Consider the following 20,346-nt stretch of genomic DNA (forward strand, 5'->3'; position numbering starts at 1 on the left):
AGTTACTTGAATTCAAGGCGTCACTTTTTACTCACTCCTCTGATTTCTAGTTGAGTGGACCAGTGGTTGACCTGAGTCTGTACAAGTGCAGCACGAGGAGGAGGATCCCCGTTCGCTCCCTCATTCAGCCGATTGTCACTGAGCTGCATCATCTACAAAGAAACGTATGTTGCTTCCTTTTCTTTTTAAATGGAAATTCTAGTCTAGGGGAGTTTTCTTGTAAACAAAAGAATGCTATGTTATGACTAACTCCAACAGCTTGCATTTTTTCTGCTTTAGAGGAGCTCCGTGAGCGAGTACATCCTCCTGCGCAGCCACATCAGCTACCACAGCTTCAACATTACCCAGGAGCACTTGCAGCAGGCCATCCAGGTGACCGTGGTGTTCACGCCGTCGCCCAACAAGGCGTTTCCCATCATGCTGCTCTTCAGGTAGACTTGCAGTGTATGATCATTTTACAACTACAATCGACTGATAGTTGGAGTTATATGGTTTTAGTTTCCCATTTTAATGGGAAGAATATGGCAGGAAACCAAACTACAAGTCTCTGCTGTGTCAGGATGTTTGAGAGGCCGACTCCCAGCATGCACCACTTGCACAGGGTTCACCGCTGGGAGAGCAACACCACACGCATCACTTTGCCACCGTCCTACCTCAGTGGTAAGAAATTCCTTGGTTCCTCTTCATCCCTAATTTTTCATTAGCAATGCTTTAACAAAGTATATAATGTCTAAAATGTCACTTAAACAGTCAGTTACGTATGAAATTCAGTCAACGAATGCCTTTCTAACGCATTGAAATGTTATTCTATGTGACTATACTTGCTTTGACATTTCATCTGTGCGTTTGGTAACTGTGAAGAGAAACTACTTTGCCAAAACCATACAAACTTCTAGCCGCAGGGATCGGTCACTTGGCCCTGCTTGATGCAGGATTTGGGAAAGCACCCAGAAGCAAGCACCTGAGTGAACAGATAAGCTACAGTCTCACAGTGGACAGCAGTCTGTGTTTGTCCTGGGACGGCCAGCAGGGGGCCTGGACACGCCACGGCTGCAGGACACGGCTAGAGGACACGAGCCCTGCAGTCAGCTGCAGGTCAGGCGTGACTGAACATACACACACTGCAAGAAAGAACTGCATACAGTGTCATCTTACAAAAATGAATCACTTCTTTCTTCTTGATCCAGTTGCCACCAGTTGAGGCCGCTGACTGTAATGCGCCACCTGATCCAGAGCAGCCACGACACAGCTGATCTGGATCCATTCCTGAGGTGACCTTACACCCCTCCGAGTCCTTGATCTTGTATTTATAAAAGAGCAAATAAAGTCTCTCTGTTACTTTAACTGCAGCAGGAATTTGCGCCATGTATCTACATTGTCTGTCCAGTATAACACAAATATTTTTTTTTTTCGTCTTCCGGTGTCCCCTCTCTGCCTCTCTAAAACCTCAGTGCATCCAGTGATCTGACAGTGGTGGTGGTGCTGACGTTGTGTTTGTGCCTGTACATCCCGGGGTTGGTGGCATGTAAGAGAGCTGATGTCTCCTCTGAGGGGAACCGAAGGATCCACTACCTTTCTGACAACCCTCCATCAGACCCACATCTCTATGCCGTCACCATCCACACTGGTCTCTGCTCTGCAGCCCGTATGAGTGCAAAGGTAAGGTTTCCAGATGTTCATCTACACCGGTGCACACTAGGTGTAGATTAATACTGTAATCTTACTGTAGCAGAAACATGGTTTTAATGAATTTTTTTTTCATTGTTCAATGTTGTTTAGTGATTTCCTAGCCTTTTCTCTATCTGTCTGCTTTTCTGGCTCAATGGAAAGCTCTCTGAGGATGTGTAGGGGGAGAGGTTGAGTGTAGCTCAGACAGGCTGCCAGTCATGAGGCTAAGACAAAGTCACATGTAGGTTCAGGACTTCAAATGCTTTATTGATAATCAGACTTAACATGGATTCATTTTATTAACACACATGATGCAAACAGTGTTTCACCATTCAAAAATTCTTAGCCTGTGTCTCATTCTTCCACCCAGACAAAGGCATGTGCATATTCTATTTGAATAGCTGAGCTAATTGTTTTTATCTAAGTATCCTTACAGAGGGAAAAGCAGAAATCCACTAAAAGTGACAAGATTATTATTATTATCATATAAACCGTAGCCTGGTAAGAGAGTCATGTGGACCACGTCCCCCTTTTCCAGCTGAAGCATTAAAGCATTAGACACGTTGACACACTTGTCATCACTTCCGGCAACATTAAGCATCACCATCTTGTCGTTGTGATACAAACTAACAGCCATCGTGTATGCAGCGCGACACTCCCACATGGTGAATCTGAAGTAGTACGCTCCTCGGACTGGGGCAATGAAGAAACCTGCGTCAACGGAGACAACCAGTCGAAAGGGTCAAAATGATTACTTTTCTTGCTGTAAACAGATTTTTTTGCTCTCCACAGCTCGGTTAAAGCACACTGACCGATCTAGAGTTTGATTGTGTTGCTCTAATACATTTATGTTTGATAAGTTTGTGGAGGTGAAATACCTGAAAATGGGTTGTAGGCTTCACCAAAGTTGTAGAAGACTTTGCTAAACTTGATCGTGACTTCCGTGTTGAAGGGCCCAAGTCCTGCCGAGCTAAGACCAAGAGAGAACACCACCTTTGGACGTTCTGCGTGAATGCGGGAAGATGCACATATAGAAATGCAGGTATTTTATAAAAATATTCATTTTTTTAAAAATACACATTGTGCAGCAGGTGCAGAGTAACAATGCAGGCTTTGAATTTCAGTAACAGCTGCAAAATATCACCTCTGTTGTATTTACATAAATTATAGCATTCATAGCTGTTCATGTCCTTCTACATTGTTTTGTGTAGAAGAAATTCCTCCGTTTGCTGCTATGATTCTCACTGCTTCATCATTGGTAATGCAAATAAGTTATTTTCCTTCATTTCACAGGCTCCTACTTTCATGTCTTTACCAGAATACAGTGTTTGCTCCTCAACCACACTTATGCTGGCATTCAGATGTCATTACTGTGACCCTTTTTGACTCAAAAAAAAAAAAAATGCTATTCTTAACTTACCTGTGTTCTCCCTCTTCAGTTCTTCATCCTGGTTTTCACTGGTGCTCATTCTGGCCTTCAATGCTGTGAACACATTTAAATCAGCTATTAAAAAGAACATTAATGCTGAGAATGTAAACGAGGGTTGATGCTCTCTGGTCGAACTACAAAACTCAAAATGGTTGAATAAGGTATTGCTAGGATACCATCAAAATTACATTTCAAAAAAAAGAAAAAAGGTTTCACATTTGCAGATTTTTCACTTTCACGATTGACAAGACAGCAAATATCTGCATTCATCTGCAGTTCACTGTCAGTCTGCCCTGTGTGGCCCTGTAATTAAATCAATTAATCAGCATTAATTAGTGTGTTATCATGCCTGTCACCTGCGTTCTCTTGCTCCAGCGCCGCCACCTTGCTCTGGCTGTATCTCAGCTCTACCTGTAGTTCGATGACCATGTCTCTCAGCTCTCTCAGCTCAGCCCAGATGTCAGTGGTGATGTTGGTCTGTCTGCTGCTGCTGTGACCACGAGCTGCTTTGACATCTTCTGTCTCAGACTGAACACCTTCCTTCCAGTTTTCTCTCTCACCTTAAGCCCATGTTCAGTACAGACAGAGCAGCAACGACAGAAAAACTGCAGCACCCCTCATTGTGAAATATCACCCGATGACAACTTCTCGCTCAGTCCCTCTCCTTTAGCGCACACAAGAGAGGTTGGGAGACTTGAACAGCTGTTCTCGATAACAAATGTAAAAATAATCCTTGAACATTGAACTGACTTTAAAGTAAACAAGAGGGAAATTGAAATTCTTTAGAAAAAAAATAAATATCAGCTTTGGAAATAGCTAAACTGCTATGAAACTGACTTTTTATTAACTGTGTGGGTTTGTTTCACAGACTTATTGAAACTAAACTATAAACTAAATTCAGTTCTAATGTGTATTAAGGAAACTCTTAAATGTCAGATTTACATAGTGCTGTATGGGGAAGATGGGGCCACGCAGACAAGAGAACTACAAGTCCCAGGATGCACTCTGTTCAGGAGGAACTCTCAAGACACCTTTATACTGAGGTAAAATCAAATTTAAAAATTAGACATTTTGTTGAAAGCCTTCAACAAGATAAAAAATTAGATACTTTTTTATTTTCCACATCGTAAAATCAGTTTTTATAGTGTGCAACACTTTTTACTTTCTATAATGCTACACAATCTCATTTGCTCTACTCATTCCTTTACGCCTTCGTTAGTGCTCTTTCTGTGTCTTCACTCCACAGTGCAGCAGACAGCCTGGGCCCTGTGTGGGGGCTTCACATCTGGCATGACAACTCTGGACCCTCCCCAGACTGGTACCTCAAACAAGTGGAGGTGTCTGAGGTAAAGCTCATCAATTTAGTTTTTTTTTTCCTTTTTTCCCCAAAGATGTGGATTTCAATTCGATCCACAAGATGTTTTGTTTACCTGCTTTGAATTCAGGTGAACACAGAGCGTGTGAGGAGATGGCTGTTTGTCGGTCAGTGCTGGTTGGCTGTGAACAAAGGCGATGGCCGAGTGGAGAGGGAGCTACGTGTTTGCACTCAAGGAATAGGCTTTGCTAAGGTACAACACTAATACAGTCATCCTCAAATTTATTCATACCCTTCCATTAAAGAAAATTCAAAATTCGCAAAAATCACTCAAATAACTTGAAACTGAAAAAAGTAATAATAAATAAAAATTTGCTAAATTACAATTTAGTGAAATAAGACATTGCTTTTGAATTGTGGTTGAAAAGAATAATTAAGAAAAAAAAAACTGTCCTGGACAAGTCATAGCACTTTACTGATGAGCAGTGGGCCAAAATCAAAATATCTGTTACCTGATTGCAGTGATTGGCTCAAAGAGTTGTTCAACAAAATATTAGTTTAGGGGTCCCCACATGCTTGTTTTTTTTTTTGTTTTTTTTTACAACAATAGTTCTGTTGAACCACTATTCATAGCAATGTCATGATTTTCATTATTTTTTTTATTTATTATTACTTTTGTCAATTTCAGCTTATTTTAGTGACAGCCATTTTTTTCCTTCTTTAATGGGAGGGTATGAATACATTTGAGGACGACTGTATACACATGAGAAACCATATACTAAAAGCACCTGTTTTAACATTTTATTCTGCTTCAATGCGTCTCCATCTATATTCGTGCAGATGTTGGGTCTCAAGCTATTGGAATACATGGCCGATTTCCACATCTGGATGTCTGTGTGCAGCTGCCCTTGCCCCAACTCCTTCACACACACCCAAAGACTTAGCGTGTGTCTGCTGCTGCTGTTGGGTTACGCATGTGTCAACACAGTAATCGTATCACAAACGGATGATCAGGTAGAGTCAGAAAACCTTCAGAGTTGAAGATTTGGTGCAGGAGAGCTATAAAGCTTAACAATAATAACAACAATACTACAACTTCTAATCCCTTGTTCACAGTTGCTGTTTGAGTTGGGCTTTATCGACATGTCAGCTGTTTCTGTAACAACGGGACTTTTAAGCGTGGCGGCTGTGTTGCCCGGAGCAACAGTGATAGCTTTCCTGTTTCGACTGCGAGGGGTCAAGCCGATGAGGTCACGAGTCCAACGCGCTAAGAGCAAAATGACTGAAAAAGACTGTTTTGAAGGTTAGTGCATTAGATGTCTTCTGTTTTATTATTCTAAATTTCTGTCATCTTTTTGCATTTTGTTGATTTCTTTTTTAAATCTCCTTGCAGATGCTCTGTCAGTAAATAAATCCCATCTCTCCTGGAGCAGCTTTCAGCAGTGGGACACCTACAGGAAGAAATCCCAGGTTACACCTTTGAGTGTTTTTCATCTTTTTCTGTGTTTTTGTTCTCACATCACTGTCTGACCCTTCTTTTTCCATTGTAGGACACAGACCTCCAGTCAGTGTTCACTACATCTCGAGGAAATACAGACACTGATAAAGAACCTGTTTTCCTGCCAGATGTGGCCATAAGAAAGGAGGATGACCTAACGTTTGAGAGCAGTGTGGGACCAGCCCTTCGAAAACTGTTGCTCTGGAGTAATGTCGATCAAGCAGCTCAGGAAAAAGAGTTTGAGCTTTTAACTAACAGGTTTAATGGAACCCAACAGGCCTGTTTGTCCAGTAGGAGACATGAAGGTCAAGAGGAGGTTCACCAGGAGGAAGAAACTCCTAGAAAATGTTCACCAGACTTAAGCTTTGAGGAAGGTTGCCATCACCAGACAGCGTGGCCTGGTCAACAGACAAAAAGACGATTACGACCAACATCCCAGTGGTGTCACTATCTGGCCTGGGCGCTGTGTCTGCTGTTGTGTCTCTCCTGCTTTGTGTTCTCCACAGTGCTGGGAATGAGGTAGTGGAAGTGTGATGCCACTGAATGGATGGTTGCAAAATTCTGAGTTTCTCTAATATGTATTTGGTGCTGTGTCAGTGTAACATTGTGCATGTGTCAGTGTCACACTGTAACTGTGTCTGTGTGTGTTCTCATGGCTCAGATTCAGCAGCACCAAGGCTCTGCTGTGGATACATTCTCTTTTCTTCTCCCTGATGTCTTGCATCTTCCTCATCCAGCCAGCTGTGGTAATTCAATGGCTTTTCTCAACTAACAAATAAAAACCGGTGAAAACCTTAGCCCTTAATTACTAGCTTATTATTCTTCTTTTCCAGATACTTAGCGTGGCTGTGACTGTGTCCTGTTGGTACCAGCAAAGATCAGACTTTCATAGTTTTGTTAGTCTTGAGATTTTAAAAATGTGGAGCCACAATAATCAACCAGAAGAGACGTTCACGTCATCTGCTTTCCCCCAGATGAGATGCCTTGAAAAGGTGAAACCCAGACTCTGTTACAGTTAAAACTCTTCTGTTCTTTTCTACCCAAATTCAACTGTTTCTGATTGACAGCTGCTTGGAGCTCGTCGGCGAGCTCGGTTCCTGCGTCTTGTGCGCCCGCCTACACCGGCAGAGTTGAGGAAAACTCGTGGGAAGAAAAGAAGAAACGCTCTGATCTATGAAACACTGAGGTGTGAGGCTTTGTACCGATATGTGTGCACTTGTTTGTATATGATTTAAAGCTGTACAAGTAATTCACTCTTTTCTTTGTCACACAGGGATTTGTCTCTCTGTGTCCCTATGTTTATCCTGATGATGTGTATCATCTATGGCAGCTCAGTCAGTGACCACTACCACCTCAATAGAGCTGTTAGGAGACTCTTTATAGGGTAACAATTGCAGAAGCATATCTGTCTTTGTCATTGTCACTCACCTGTAGCACATGAAAAAATCTCATGTTGACTTTCATCAGGAATCAAGACAATGCTTTTAGAGCCATACAAACGCATGAGGACTGGTGGAAGTGGACACAGACAAGTCTGCTTGATTTACTGTACAAGAACGCATCATTTAAAACTGAGGTAAGCTCTGGCTTAAAGCTCTGAAGGGAAGTCAATTTAATGTAAAGCATATCAGTGAAAAATAGATCTGACCCCACCCTGTCAAGAATTGTGTCTTAAACATGGACATAAGCCTTTTGGAGTCCTTAAAATTTACCTTTTGGGAGGAAATCCTAATTATGTTTCAATATAAAGACAAACTAAATCTTTTATTTATTTTTTAAAATGTTGTTCGGCAGTCATATATTGTGATTGGAGAGCCAATGCTGAAGAAGATGATGTCCGACACATTTCAGAACCAGGTGAGTAGCAAAAAATGCATTTAGGTTTAATATTCCACCACTTATTTAACCTTTGCTCACTCATTTTAATACAGATATCTTCATAACGGTTATAGTAAAAATTCTTGAATTACTAAAAACTGTATTCAGATTTTGCAAACAGATTTTTCATACAAACTAATGAATGTAGTATTTTATTATTCTGTTGTTTGTGAAATAACCGCAAATTACACTTACATAAAATACATCTTTGTTGAATAATCTGCTGAATTTTGCCCTAATTGCATGCAAATAATCAACGTCTAATAATCACATGGCTCTCAGGACGTCATTACGCTGCTGTATTTTGTACTATATCCCCCCTGCAGAGAGTGCTGTTTCACAAAGATGAGCCACACACAGATATTCACTCATTTTTTATTAGGTGCATCCAGTGTAATGCACAACACAAGAGTATGGCAGCAAGTCCTACTTTTATACATTCAGTTTTTGTTTTAGAGAGCCGTGCAATCATTTTAGCCTTTCCTCACTGATATAAATAGGATGGACAAAATAGCAGAAACACCTGTTGTAATGCCATATAGTTCAACAGCACCACCATCCACAACCCTCCAAAAAGATCACAAAGTTAAATCATCTTCTCTTGAAAACAGCTCCATCAAAGCTGAACATCATAACCTTCATGATTTACTGCAGGAGTGTTGCATTATGCTGCATTGTTCCTGTGAAAAATGTCAGTGTAGCTCAAGGTTTAGAATTTATCACACTGAGAGATGAAGAACAACTTTGTACGATGCAGTTGTCACAAACACGCATATGCAAAGAATATACTGTGAATATTATTGTGTGTTTTTCCAAATATTGTGACTAATTGTGTGTTGAAGCTTTGGCAGTATTGTTTCTTGAAACTTTTATTCCAGTAAAGCCCTTTGAAATGAATTGAAATTGAATTCTTGGAGCTACCATAATGCCACAGTTTAATGTTAATTCCTGGGTTTTTTTTTCTATATTTAACCTGACTGCATATATTCTGACTGTCTGTATGCTGTGTTGCTTATTCTTGTTGGGGTGCAGAGTATGCTCTTAACACACACTCAAATCTCCCAGGTTTCCATGGCAACACTGCCAAGGACATGTGGTCCCCTGGGTTGCCACGCAGGACCGAGCGCTACAGTTGGCTTAGGCCGCACAAAGTGAGAAGTACACAGTAACACACATGGTGGAAACAATTGTTATCCAAGTGAAGATCACAGCTGAAATACTTTCTCCGTGTGATCAACTCTGAATTCATCACCACAATCAATTCGTTCTGCTCCTCTACAGATCTGACGCTGCATCCAAACTGAAGCTTCTGCGTTCAGGTGGCTGGCTGGGTGGACAGACGGTGGCCCTGAAGGTTCACTTCACCTTGTACAGCCCCGCGCCAAACTTGTTCACCAGTGTCACTCTGCTCGCCGAGCAGAGCCCCACCGGTGTCCTGCTGCCTTCTGCCAAAGTCCAGTCAGTCAGGGTTTATCACACTCCTGCTGTGTGGGGCTACATTGTTATGGTCTGCCAGGTATAATGCTTTTATCTCTATCAGGTTTTTAACACCATCATAAAGCTGAGAAAGCAACACACACACTGAAGTTTACGACACACATACTAACAAACACACGAACACTTGCTCATAATTCAATGTTAAGGTTTATTGACACTTTCCCTTCCTCGCTACCAGCTCCTCTTCCTCCTCTTGTCTCTACTACAACTCTATCTTCAAACGTCCAGTTTAGCACAGCAAGGGCTGCTGGAATACTTGAGGAAACCTTGCAACTTGGTGGAAGTAAGTCAACTAGAAGCAAAAACAATCATTCCAACATTAGAATTCCAACCAAAATGAAAAGACACAGCTTGAACATACAGTAGCTACATGCACGCGTCCACAGCCGCACACACACTCGGCACACCAATGCAAACAGGATCACAATGACCTCGCTGAAAGGGTAAAACAACCTGTAGCTGTTAAACTAACATGTCTGTCGAGAAAAGCACACAGGAAAAATATGTGAAGGTCAAAGCTGTGTTTGAAATGTACCTGATTATGCTTCACTGGTGCAGAATTCTACCTCACCTGCTCTCTCTTTTGCAGGTCAGTCTGCTGACAGTGACAATAGTGTATTATGTGTATCACATCTATCGCTCTGTTATTATCATGGAAGTCGTGGAGTCGCTGCAGAGACGCAGCTACAGAGGACATGTTGATGTCAGCCTGCTGGCTACCTGGGAACAAGTGAGGGACAAACAAATGAATGCGGAGGGAGCGAAAACACGTTGTTAATGTGGAGAAAATGCTTGTTCTGCTTAGTTTATTACAACACCTTCCCCTGGCAAATAAAAAAACAGATCTTTACCTCTAGGATTAGGAGCAGATTACTGACATGGTATTAATAAAACTATATATTTAAGATTACATTGCAGTTCTGTGCATTTTAAAGGCTGTTTATCAGTGATGCTGTTTTTGATTACTAATAGGGATAAAAATGTGTGTTGTCTCTACAGTCTGTTCGTACTCTGCGGGGCATTGTGGTTTTCCTCCTGACTGTGAAGTGTGTGACTGTGCTGAGGGTGAACAGGACCTTGGCTGTCTCTGCTACACTGTTTGCCCACTCACTCTCCAGCCTCTTATGGCCAGCGGTAAACACGTTACACAGCAATAGCACTAGTTAGGAAAGGTCCTCGCTCCAAGCAGCACAATACTGTCGCTGCTTGATTTTGAATAGCATTGTTAAGACCTGAGGACTTATAAAAGTGCAGGAACTATAGAGGTCTTTTGTGTGCACTTTGGAGATGCTATCCTCCCATGATATTATTTTTCTTGATTTTCTGTCTTTCTAACACCCGTTTGTGCAGTTATTTCCTACCAGAATATCAGAGTTATGACTCTAAAGTAGAGATTTGGTTTAGAAACAAAAAATGCTCAGACAGACACTAGAAATCTGCACTTTCTCCTCTGTTAGATTTCAGGTCTGATACTACTGGCAGCGCTGTCCTGTGTGGGCAATCTGCTCTACATACAAAACTCCTGGGCCTTCAGCTCTGTTCCCCGATCATTTTGGACTCTGCTCCGTCAGCATCGAGGCCTCGGAGCCGGCAGGGGATTCCTCCTCTCTGGGCATGATTTGTTTTACTATGGAGTCCTGTGTCTGACCTCTACAGTGGTGTGGACAGCAATGGTACATATATATTTTACAACTGTCATTTTTTTTCTTTGACAATAAGAATGGATAAGAAACTGGCTGATTTATGCATATATTAAAGGAACAGTGAGTACCATTTAGGGGTCTGTTAGCAGAAATAGAATATAGTGTTCCTAATTGTGTTTTTGTTCGTGTATAATCACTTGTAACCACGAATCACTGTGTTTTAATTTACTCAGAATGAGCCATTCAACTCTACAGAGGAAGCAGATTATCTTTTACAGAGCTTGACTGTGCTGCAATGTTTCTACAGTAGCCCAGAATGGACAAACTAAACAGTGGTTCTAACAAAGGTCTTTCAAAGAGAGTTTTTTGGTTGAAGTGGTAACCATCATAGGTTCTCCTATACATCTGGATTTCCTGCTAGATGCCACTGTATCCTATAGTCTGGTCCTTTCAGTCAGTCATTGTTGTGCTCTAACAGAACTGTGGCTGTCTTATAGATGATCAGTGTGGTGTCCTCATTGGTCAAACCTGCCAAAAGACGTCCAAACAGGAGGAAAGTCTTCACCATAGCAGAACTGGCCAGCTACATCAGACAGAGGGTCTCTGAGCTCACTGGGAAGCATAGACAAGCATCGACTAGTAACCATGAGGACGAGAGGGTAAGAAAAAAGCTGCTTTGTCCTTTAAACAGCAGAATGTCAGTGTTTATCATTTTTTTAAACTATATATACTGAGTATATCATTGTGAGACTGTCTTGCTGTAAACAACCAAGACTGCTGTCATGGTTACTAACTCTTTTTGTGCCTCCAAAAATGTTCCAACTGCACAACTTACACTAGTTTCCCCTTTTCAGACATATTACCTTGAGGAGTTTGAAAGCTTAGTGGATGAGCTGTTGTTCAGACTCAACGCTCTCTCCAGCAGCCTGCACCACACTCTGCCCCCCAAAGCCCATCGCTTCGGAGAGGAGGACAGTCCTGTCATCTCACCCATATCTGAGCCCTCTGACATGGACACACAGGTGATCCAGCTTCAAATCAAACACACTTGCAGTACAAACCAATGTATATATAAATATTATAAAACCAATGTAAAACCAATGCTGGATGGTTTTGTTAGGACTCTGTGAGGTCACAGATGATGGTGAATGATGCCACTGAGATTGGTGACCACTCTGCATCAAATCTGGGAGAAAATCAACCTTCATCTAACCTGTTCAGGTAAAAGAATTAAATTAGTAACACATGCATATTTATAAGCATATATTAAGATATAATACATTAATAAATGTGAATTCCTTCTCTACCAGGTCCCAGGTTGACCTGAACATCCTACAGGTCCGACAGCAGAGAGGCCAAATGGGACACAATCCCTCGTTGGACATTGTTGTGGCATCTGATGATAAATTAAAGGGTGAATGCTGCCTGGGTCGCCCAGAGCCAGCATCACTTGAAAGACTTTTGACAGGAGATGTTCTAGAGAAGCAAGCTGACAAGTGGAGTAAAACAAACGACTGGTTAAGTAAAACTCAGGCCACCCATACAGAGGTGGTGGTGGAGGTTCTGGTCCATGAAGAGCCTGGGAGAATAGAGCCAGATACACACTAGAGTCCTTACAGGGATAAGAATTCTGGCCAGGAGATGTTCTGCTCTGTAAAAATGTATAGACCAGCAGAGTATTCTTTGGAACCAGTGTCTTATTTTCTTTTTTGTTTGACAGGTTGTGTGTAAAAGTCATTAAGATTCCCTTTTGGTCTTTCATTAAGCCCAGAAAAACAAATAAAACGGCTTGGATGCAACTCTACACTAATTGCTTCCTCTAAAATATGCAGATCAATCAAGTCCCCAGCTCTCTCTCTCCACCCACTCCTCTACCACTGGATGCAGGTCAAGCACACCAGCTCACCTACAACTCTGCTCAAACACTGTCAAACTACATTACGCTACACAATGGCAAGTTATAAAATTAGAGTAATTCAGACAGTGTTTTTGAGACTGTTATCAGGAGCCTGCATTTTCAGAAAGGAAATGCTCAGCAGTGGTGCTGACTGCTTATTTTGAACATGATATGTCATCAAGCACATAAAAAAAACACTGTATGGACATGTTAACATGGTAAAAAAAAAAAAAAAAAAAAGAGAAAGAAAAGAAGAAGAAGCTGTTTCTGGTTTTGTTTCTTAAATTAACCAGAGTAGCTATTTAATTATTTTTTTTAATGTGTTTTTTCAGTTAATACAGGAAATAAAATGTGCAGTTATTATTTTTATTCCAAGCAATCAAAAATGCATTTTAATCGTAGCTGCATTCATTCTTCAAAGTGGGATCTTTTGTATTTATTTTGCACAGCATTTTTTTAGTCACTAAGTTAATACTGCAGCCTACTGTGTAGCCTTTTTTAAACATGTAATATCTTCTGAGGTGTTGTGGTGAACATAGGAAGCTGCACCTCTTCAAAGGAATCTAAAAATATGCCCTCAAGGTATTGGTTTTTAATAGGCGTGATTAGATACTGTGATCATGAGGGCACAAAGACTGAATTATGATGAATATTCATAGTGAGCAGAGTTATATGAGCTGCAGATGTGTGCACTGACATTAATACGTAAACTATTAGTGAAAAAAGTTTGCATGCTCAGTACAGTTTCTTTATACCTCTGTCCCACACACTATCATAGCTCTGAGTGCGACCAGGAAACAACCTCCAGCGTCCAATAGCGTCGCTCAACGTTCCAGCCTCAGGAATTAAGTGGCGGCTTGTGATTGGACGACGGCGGATGATGGGAGCCAATCAGAACGTGGCAAGTCAGACAAGTTCCAGACGGAGGAGGCGGCGTGCGTGATTTCTGAAGTGTTAGTTTATATGAAACCACCAAGCCGAGGCTTTGCACCTCCACACAGCAGTATTGATCCGGGACAGCGGGTCTGTGCAGCCGACGCCGTGCTTTGATGACATTCATCAGCGTTATTAGCCAGAGTTAATTAGCCGGCTACTTCGGAGCAGCACGTCGTTGACGCGGGGGCCGCATCATCTGTGGACAATGAGGAAGGTTGCTCTGCTGCTAATTGTGCTGCTCGGCGTTGCACATTTTGCGACTGTCAGCAGGTGTGAAGATGGTGAGTGAGTTATTTTTTTTTAACAGCTTTACTACAACCGAGCTGGTGGTCGAAGTGAAGCTGTGGCGTAGCTGGTGTGTGTTTCCTGTAAGTTATTGTTATGCAAACTAGCTAGCTAAGACACTGTACATACTTTGTTAGCAAGCTAGCCAGCAATCCACACACACACTAGCAGTTGAGTTGCTCCTGGGTGTTAACAATTACTTTACGCACAGTGATAATATTATTTCAGGCAGTCCTGTTTCTGTTGTACATCGCCGGTATGCAGCATAGTGACAGTACAGATTACATGAGATGATTAGATTGTACTTTATTCATCACCACAGATGGGGAAAGTCACTTGTTGCAGCAGTACAGATGTATGAAAAGAGCACAAACATACCAACACGTTAACCTAAGGAAAAAAAATATGTTCAAACAAAAAAAAGCATAACTAGGAAGAGCATTGCACATATAACATATTGCACATGAGAAATGGGTAAAAATGTGATAGAGAAAAATGGATCTAATATTCTATAGTATGTATGTAAGGATGCAATATTGAAGGAGACCTACAGCATGTTGTAGATTCTGACAGCAGTTGGGATGAAGCGCTCCTCCTTACACTGTGGGTGTATCAGTGTGCTGCTGAAGGAGCTGCTCAGAGACCCCACAGTGCCATGCAGGGGGTGAGAGGTGTTGTCCACGATGGATGTCAGCTTGGCTAACATCCTCCTCTCACCCAACCCCCTCTATGGAGTCCAGTGGATGGTCCAGAACAGAGCTGGCTCTCCTGATGACCTCTTCCTGTCCCTCTCTGTGCTGCCTCCAGCTGAATACACTCCCATTTCTTGCTGCACGCCAGGTCCATACCTGCCTCGAAAAGTCTGAGGAGTCAAACAAGCAGCATTCTGGTGGCACTAACACATTGCCCTGGCTTTAGCACAAAATTAATGTGGCATTTTTTTTTCTCTTGTTTGCTGTCAGATGTTGCAGAAGACAAGGAGGAAGGTGATGATGAGGACAGTGATGACGAGGAGGAGGAAGATGATGATGACGACACAGAAGTGAAAGAAGAGAACGGGGTGCTGGTTCTTAACGACAAGAACTTTGACACCTTCATGGAGGGCAAAGACACAGTTCTCATTGAGTTCTATGCCCCATGGTAAGTTTTTACTATGTTGTAATTTTCATAAGCCTGCCATCAGAATGACCTGTTACTTCAAGTCTAGGGCAGGAACTGACAGTTGTTTTCACTGTTGCATAATCTGTTTATTTATTCTTGAGTAATAGATTGTTTGGTATTTAAATTGGTCAAAAAAGGCAATTGGTGTTTCCCAAAGCTCAGCGTGAAGTCTGCAAATGTCTTGTGTTATCTGCCACCCAAAAATATTCAGTTTACTGTCATAGAGAAGAAAAGAAACCAGAATATAGTAAAGTTTACGATGCTAGAATTAGAAAATTACACCTTGATTATCAAGATATTTCTTGTTAATATAGTAACTAAAAAAAACAAGATTAATTAATGCATCTAGAATATATCTTTATTGTCATTGTAACATGTACAACAACTACTCTACTCATTTCAAAATTGAAAGTAGCACAGGAGCAGAAAAAAATATTTCTGTTGAAACTTTAATATCTAAGCCATTTCCTATGTAAATTTTTCAGCATGACTCTGTCTTTTCACATCCTGGTAAACGTTTTAATACAGCTGTGTCCTTTGTATATTATTTTAGGTGTGGCCATTGCAAACAGTTTGCCCCAGAGTATGAAAAAATCGCTGAGACTCTGAAGGGGAATGACCCTCCTATACCTGTGGCCAAAGTGGATGCAACAGTAGCCAGTGTGGTGGCCGGCAGGTTCGAAGTGTCGGGGTACCCCACCATCAAGATCCTAAAAAATGGGCAGCCTGTGGAGTATGACGGAGATAGAACCGAGAAGGGTGGGAACAGTTTGTTCAGTTTAAACATCTTCACAACATTTCAACACAGCTACACTTTAAAAAATAAATAAGTATTAATGTAGTGAATGTCTGTGTGTTGCAGCCATCGTGGAGCGGGTGAAAGAGGTGGCTCAGCCGGATTGGAAACCTCCTCCTGAGGCGACGCTGGTGCTGACAAAGGACAACTTTGATGACACTGTAAATAATGCAGACATCATCCTGGTGGAGTTCTACGCTCCTTGGTGAGTTCATGAAATACAGATTAGTTGTCAAAAGCAGTGTGGAAATCACCCAATAAAACTTTCATCATTATCCATCTTTAACTGACCTCCAGGTGCGGACACTGTAAGCGTTTGGCTCCGGAGTACGAGAAGGCAGCCAAGGAGTTGAGCCAGCGCACTCCTCCCATCCCTCTGGCCAAGGTGGACGCCACAGAGGAGGGTGAGATTGCCACGCGTTTTGGAGTCACTGGCTATCCCACCCTCAAGATCTTCAGGAAGGGCAAGGTGTTTGACTACAACGGACCCAGGGAGAAGTTCGGTAGGTCACTGACCGCGTCGTGTCTGTCCTTGCTGTTTTCTGTGCATGTTGAGCTTTGCATGCATGCAGACCTGTGTGCATATTCCAGCTTCGTTAATCATGCATCACAGCTGATCCATCTTTTTCTCTTTTCCCACAGGCATTGTTGACTACATGGGCGAGCAGGCAGGGCCTCCATCCAAACAGGTTCAGGCAGGAAAACAGATTCAGGAGCTCATCAAGGACGGTGATGATGCTGTCATTGTCGGTGTGTTCTCTGGCGAACAGGATGCAGCTTATGAGATCTACATTGAAGCCTGTAAGTGGTTCCACTATGATAAGTCACTTTTTTTTTTCCTGTTTCCCTTTTTTTTTTTTTTTTCCTTCTCTTTTCTGGTGACTGCATGTTTTGCAATTCAAGATCAGAGATATGTTGTGTCATCACCAGTATAATTCTGAGACCATTTTCCAAAACGTAGCATTTAGTTAATTTTAAGGAACATAGACTCTTTCTCACTCTTCAAATGGACATGTGGGTATTGTTCTCACTGATATTTGTCTGGCAGGTAATGCACTGAGGGAAGACTTCACCTTCCGTCACGCCTTCAGCGCTGAAGTGTCCAAGCTGCTCAAAGCTTCTCCTGGTCAGATTGTCATTGTTCAACCCGAGAAGTTCCGCTCCAAGTATGAGCCATCGTCACACACGCTCGAAGTCAAGGTGCCGTCTTTTATTTCCATTTTCAACATTGCTCATCTGTTTTGGTATTTGTTACTTTAAATGTTTTTAATAGTTTGGGTTTAAATTTGGTTTTACTAGATATGAAACTGTGCAGAATCCCAAACGACTGTGCTTTCTTTCAGTTTGAGTTTTGGTGTACAAATAAATTTGCAATATGCATGCTTCACTGAGCAACAGCCATTTTCAGTTTTAAATGCTATATTTGCTAACCCCCTAAAATCAGCAGATTCTGACACAGGTGGAGAAATTCACATTTGAACTCAAGATATGTTCATTAATTTGTCATGCAGGACTCGACGACGGTGTCAGAAGTGCAGGAGTTCTTCAAAAAACATATGATTCCTCTGGTGGGACACAGAAAACCAAGCAATGATGGGAAACGTTACGCCAAGAGACCCCTGGTGGTTGTGTATTATGGAGTTGACTTCAGCTTTGACTACAGGAAAAGTGAGTTATTACGTCAGACCTGGGACCTTGTTAAACACCTCGTGACCTGAATGTTGCTTTTATTTTTATTTTAAAAATCAGCTTTTGCTAATTCATTATTTGGAATTTTGTCCTAATTTTATTCCTGTGGCCAAGCTTTTAGTGGAAAACTTTTTATTTTATTTTTTCAAAATCTCTTCTAAACATCTCATCTATTTACAGCAGCCATTACATCGTGCAGTTATCACCTGTGGAGGATTTGTTGTGCTATAACATGTCTTGTCGTCTTTTTAGCTACGCAGTTCTGGAGGTCCAAGGTGCTCGAGGTGGCCAAAGACTTCCCTGAGTACACATTTGCCATCGCTGATGAGGAGGATTACGCGGAGGAGCTGAAGAGCCTGGGTCTGAGCGAGAGTGGAGAGGAAGTGAACGTGGGAATCATGGCAGATGGAGGCAAGAAGTTTGCCATGGAGCCCGAGGAGTTTGACTCTGATGTGCTGAGTGACTTTGTTAAAGCCTTTAAGAAAGGTGAGTAGTGTCTTATGGCATGATGTGACCTTTGAGTTTTCTTGTAAACAAGTCAATAATTAGGTAGTTTGCAGTGACTTGCACTTTTCTTACTTAATTTCTTTTTATGTCATTTACAGGAAAGCTGAAACCCATCATCAAGTCTCAGCCAGTTCCAAAGAACAACAAAGGACCAGTGAAGGTTGTGGTAGGAAAAACCTTCGACGATATTGTCATGGACACCCAGAAGGATGTCCTGATCGAGTTTTACGCTCCCTGGTGTGGCCACTGTAAGAAGCTGGAGCCCGATTATGTGGCTCTGGGCAAGAAGTACAAGGGTGAGAAAAACCTGGTGATCGCCAAGATGGACGCCACAGCCAACGACGTTCCAAACGAGAGCTACAAAGTGGAAGGCTTCCCCACAATATACTTTGCCCCAAGCAACAGCAAGCAGAGCCCCATCAAATTTGAAGGTGGAGACAGAACAGTAGAAGGGTTTAGCAAGTTCTTGGAACAGCACGCCACAAAGCTATCACAGAAGAGAGATGAACTTTGAAACTTTCTCTCCCTAAAAAAAAAAAAAGTAGCTAAGAACTCTTACCGTGCTGTCCAGGCAGAGTCCCAGAGGACGCTGAGGAGGCCTCTGGGAAAGTGAAGGGAACGCAGTGGATTATAAACGGTGTTACTGAGTTGCTGTGATGATTTCAAGGTTCGATCATCATTGTAGTTTCTGTTCATTCCAAGAGATTCCGCTTTCTTCTGTTTGTAAAAGCATGTAAGCACTGTTTAAGATGTAAGTCTTTTTAAATAAAACTAAAAATGATGGCAGCCTTGTGGCCCAGCACTCAAACGTGACTCTTTGTCTTGATAAATCGATACAAGTCATGCTGGAAGATGATTTGCAAATATAAGAGCCGTCACTGCAGACAGTTCATAAAACAACAGGTTTTTTTAATCGTATTTAAGAACAATTTAAACATTAGTAATACAAATGGCTACATTCTGATACAGGCTTTGAAAAACAGTGATTTCCCAATCTGGTGCATCATCCACAGCCGATTAAATTAATCAAGTAATCACCAAACATGTTATTAAACTGACACGTATAGAACCACTTGGCAAAAGACGGATGCACCTGTAGCAGCATCTGTGACATGACACGGGATAAAAGGTCTTCAACTCATGACATACAATCAGCGCCATAACATCTGACAGACCTGGCTGGGTAATACTTAAAGAAAGTGCATCATAGACTGAAACTCACTGCATCTTGACATGCTGTAGGAACATATGAACAGGACATCTGATTGCATGTGTTGCTCAAAACAGTGAACAGAGCTTTAAAAGTCTGATTACATGTGAAGACAGTCCTTGAGCTGAGAGATGGATCTTGCGCAAAAGCTCTTTCACATGAAGGCACTTAAAGATACTGGCACTGAAGGGGTTGGTTCTTGAGATGGGGTTGAAAGGCGGAGGACCATTAGGAAAACTCCTGCGTGAACCGCAAGTGGAAGTCTCGGATCTTCTGCAGCACCACCTTCAGCTTCTCTGTTGGAGGCAAGATTGTCATCCTGGAAGGAGGAGGATGAGTTTGAGGTTAATGGAACGATACTGACGCTTAACACTCGTGTTTTGAAGGTTTATTCTGTTCATAACCTCAAAAATTAAAAAAAACAAAACCCCACATTAGATACTATCAGGATTTGTGCAACACAGTCACTTGTTACCTCAACACAGTTTAAAAATCCTCATCAGATTGAAGTAGCTAAAACTTTTTGAACTTCAAAAGTGAACAGTAGGAGGCAGTAAGACCACAAGCTTCGCCGCACTAACCTGAAGTGGAAGGTTCCCTCTCTCTGGCCGAAGCCACTCCCTGGTACCAGGCAGATTCCCTCCTCCTCCAGCAGCCTCATGCAGTAGTACATGTCAGGGACTTGACCTTGCTCCTGCACACACACACACACACATTTGTATACATTTGCCTACACAAATTAGGAGATCAGAGGATGCAGGGTGTGTGTAGAGCAGACCTTGGCTTTGTCGATGGCCTTCTGAGGCAGAGTGATGCGGGGGAAAGTGTACATGGCTCCCTGGACCGGGTTGCAGGTGATGCCTGGTACCGTGTTGAAGATCTCCTCCGTCAGCTTGGCCTTTTCTGCCAAAGCTGCTAACACCGCCGTCCGCTCCTG

At 42.1% G+C, this 20,346-nt stretch overlaps 3 protein-coding genes across 3 annotated transcripts in view; 2 read left to right on the plus strand and 1 right to left on the minus strand.

Moving 5' to 3' along the window:
• pkd1l1 (polycystin 1 like 1, transient receptor potential channel interacting) overlaps window positions 1-12,536 on the plus strand; it is a 28,472-nt gene extending 15,936 nt beyond the window's left edge. Inside the window, exons 24-52 of the mRNA XM_008300811.1 lie at window positions 51-164; window positions 280-431; window positions 560-660; window positions 897-1,095; window positions 1,188-1,271; window positions 1,452-1,659; window positions 4,034-4,140; window positions 4,344-4,461; window positions 4,555-4,665; window positions 5,253-5,426; window positions 5,529-5,715; window positions 5,806-5,816; window positions 5,963-6,082; window positions 6,188-6,429; window positions 6,572-6,656; window positions 6,978-7,096; window positions 7,184-7,294; window positions 7,378-7,486; window positions 7,705-7,767; window positions 8,854-8,939; window positions 9,070-9,304; window positions 9,464-9,568; window positions 9,875-10,015; window positions 10,285-10,419; window positions 10,743-10,958; window positions 11,426-11,587; window positions 11,783-11,950; window positions 12,049-12,149; window positions 12,239-12,536. Of these exons, the coding sequence (XP_008299033.1) occupies window positions 51-164; window positions 280-431; window positions 560-660; window positions 897-1,095; window positions 1,188-1,271; window positions 1,452-1,659; window positions 4,034-4,140; window positions 4,344-4,461; window positions 4,555-4,665; window positions 5,253-5,426; window positions 5,529-5,715; window positions 5,806-5,816; window positions 5,963-6,082; window positions 6,188-6,429; window positions 6,572-6,656; window positions 6,978-7,096; window positions 7,184-7,294; window positions 7,378-7,486; window positions 7,705-7,767; window positions 8,854-8,939; window positions 9,070-9,304; window positions 9,464-9,568; window positions 9,875-10,015; window positions 10,285-10,419; window positions 10,743-10,958; window positions 11,426-11,587; window positions 11,783-11,950; window positions 12,049-12,149; window positions 12,239-12,536 (4,062 nt within the window). The remainder of the gene's footprint in view (window positions 1-50; window positions 165-279; window positions 432-559; window positions 661-896; window positions 1,096-1,187; window positions 1,272-1,451; window positions 1,660-4,033; window positions 4,141-4,343; window positions 4,462-4,554; window positions 4,666-5,252; window positions 5,427-5,528; window positions 5,716-5,805; window positions 5,817-5,962; window positions 6,083-6,187; window positions 6,430-6,571; window positions 6,657-6,977; window positions 7,097-7,183; window positions 7,295-7,377; window positions 7,487-7,704; window positions 7,768-8,853; window positions 8,940-9,069; window positions 9,305-9,463; window positions 9,569-9,874; window positions 10,016-10,284; window positions 10,420-10,742; window positions 10,959-11,425; window positions 11,588-11,782; window positions 11,951-12,048; window positions 12,150-12,238) is intronic.
• A 1,222-nt stretch (window positions 12,537-13,758) lies between these two features.
• On the plus strand, window positions 13,759-19,007 carry pdia4 (protein disulfide isomerase family A, member 4). Its single transcript, XM_008300806.1, has 10 exons — window positions 13,759-14,042; window positions 15,009-15,186; window positions 15,761-15,966; window positions 16,070-16,208; window positions 16,301-16,506; window positions 16,646-16,804; window positions 17,052-17,203; window positions 17,515-17,671; window positions 17,945-18,178; window positions 18,298-19,007. Exons 1-10 carry the CDS (start codon window positions 13,967-13,969, stop codon window positions 18,711-18,713), a joined length of 1,923 nt encoding a protein of 640 aa, XP_008299028.1. The 5' UTR covers window positions 13,759-13,966; the 3' UTR covers window positions 18,714-19,007.
• An 80-nt stretch (window positions 19,008-19,087) lies between these two features.
• Window positions 19,088-20,339, minus strand: LOC103371474 (alanine aminotransferase 2-like). The gene is made up of 3 exons (XM_008300809.1): window positions 20,188-20,339; window positions 19,991-20,103; window positions 19,088-19,728 (listed from the first exon to the last, which is right to left on the minus strand). The coding sequence occupies exons 1-3, from the start codon at window positions 20,239-20,241 to the stop codon at window positions 19,638-19,640; spliced, it is 258 nt and encodes an 85-aa protein (XP_008299031.1). The 5' UTR covers window positions 20,242-20,339; the 3' UTR covers window positions 19,088-19,637.
• Between the last annotated feature and the right edge of the window lie 7 nt (window positions 20,340-20,346).

Source organism: Stegastes partitus, unplaced genomic scaffold (genome assembly GCF_000690725.1).
Source record: "Stegastes partitus isolate 25-593 unplaced genomic scaffold, Stegastes_partitus-1.0.2 Scaffold1593, whole genome shotgun sequence".
NCBI classification, from domain to species: Eukaryota; Metazoa; Chordata; class Actinopteri; family Pomacentridae; genus Stegastes; species Stegastes partitus.

What these genes read in the sequence shown, in the direction of transcription:
- pdia4 (XM_008300806.1), top strand. Translation starts at nt 13,967, where the DNA reads ATGAGGAAGGTTGCTCTGCTGCTAATTGTGCTGCTCGGCGTTGCACAT. An exon ending in TGTCAGCAGGTGTGAAGATG is followed by an intron (nt 14,043 to 15,008) that starts GTGAGTGAGTTA and finishes GTTTGCTGTCAG; the next exon opens with ATGTTGCAGAAGACAAGGAG. An exon ending in CAGCTTTGACTACAGGAAAA is followed by an intron (nt 17,672 to 17,944) that starts GTGAGTTATTAC and finishes TCGTCTTTTTAG; the next exon opens with CTACGCAGTTCTGGAGGTCC.
- LOC103371474 (XM_008300809.1), bottom strand. Translation starts at nt 20,241, where the DNA reads ATGTACACTTTCCCCCGCATCACTCTGCCTCAGAAGGCCATCGACAAA. An exon ending in AGGCCATCGACAAAGCCAAG is followed by an intron (nt 20,104 to 20,187) that starts GTCTGCTCTACA and finishes GTGTGTGTGCAG; the next exon opens with GAGCAAGGTCAAGTCCCTGA. An exon ending in GAGGGAACCTTCCACTTCAG is followed by an intron (nt 19,729 to 19,990) that starts GTTAGTGCGGCG and finishes TCCTCCTTCCAG; the next exon opens with GATGACAATCTTGCCTCCAA.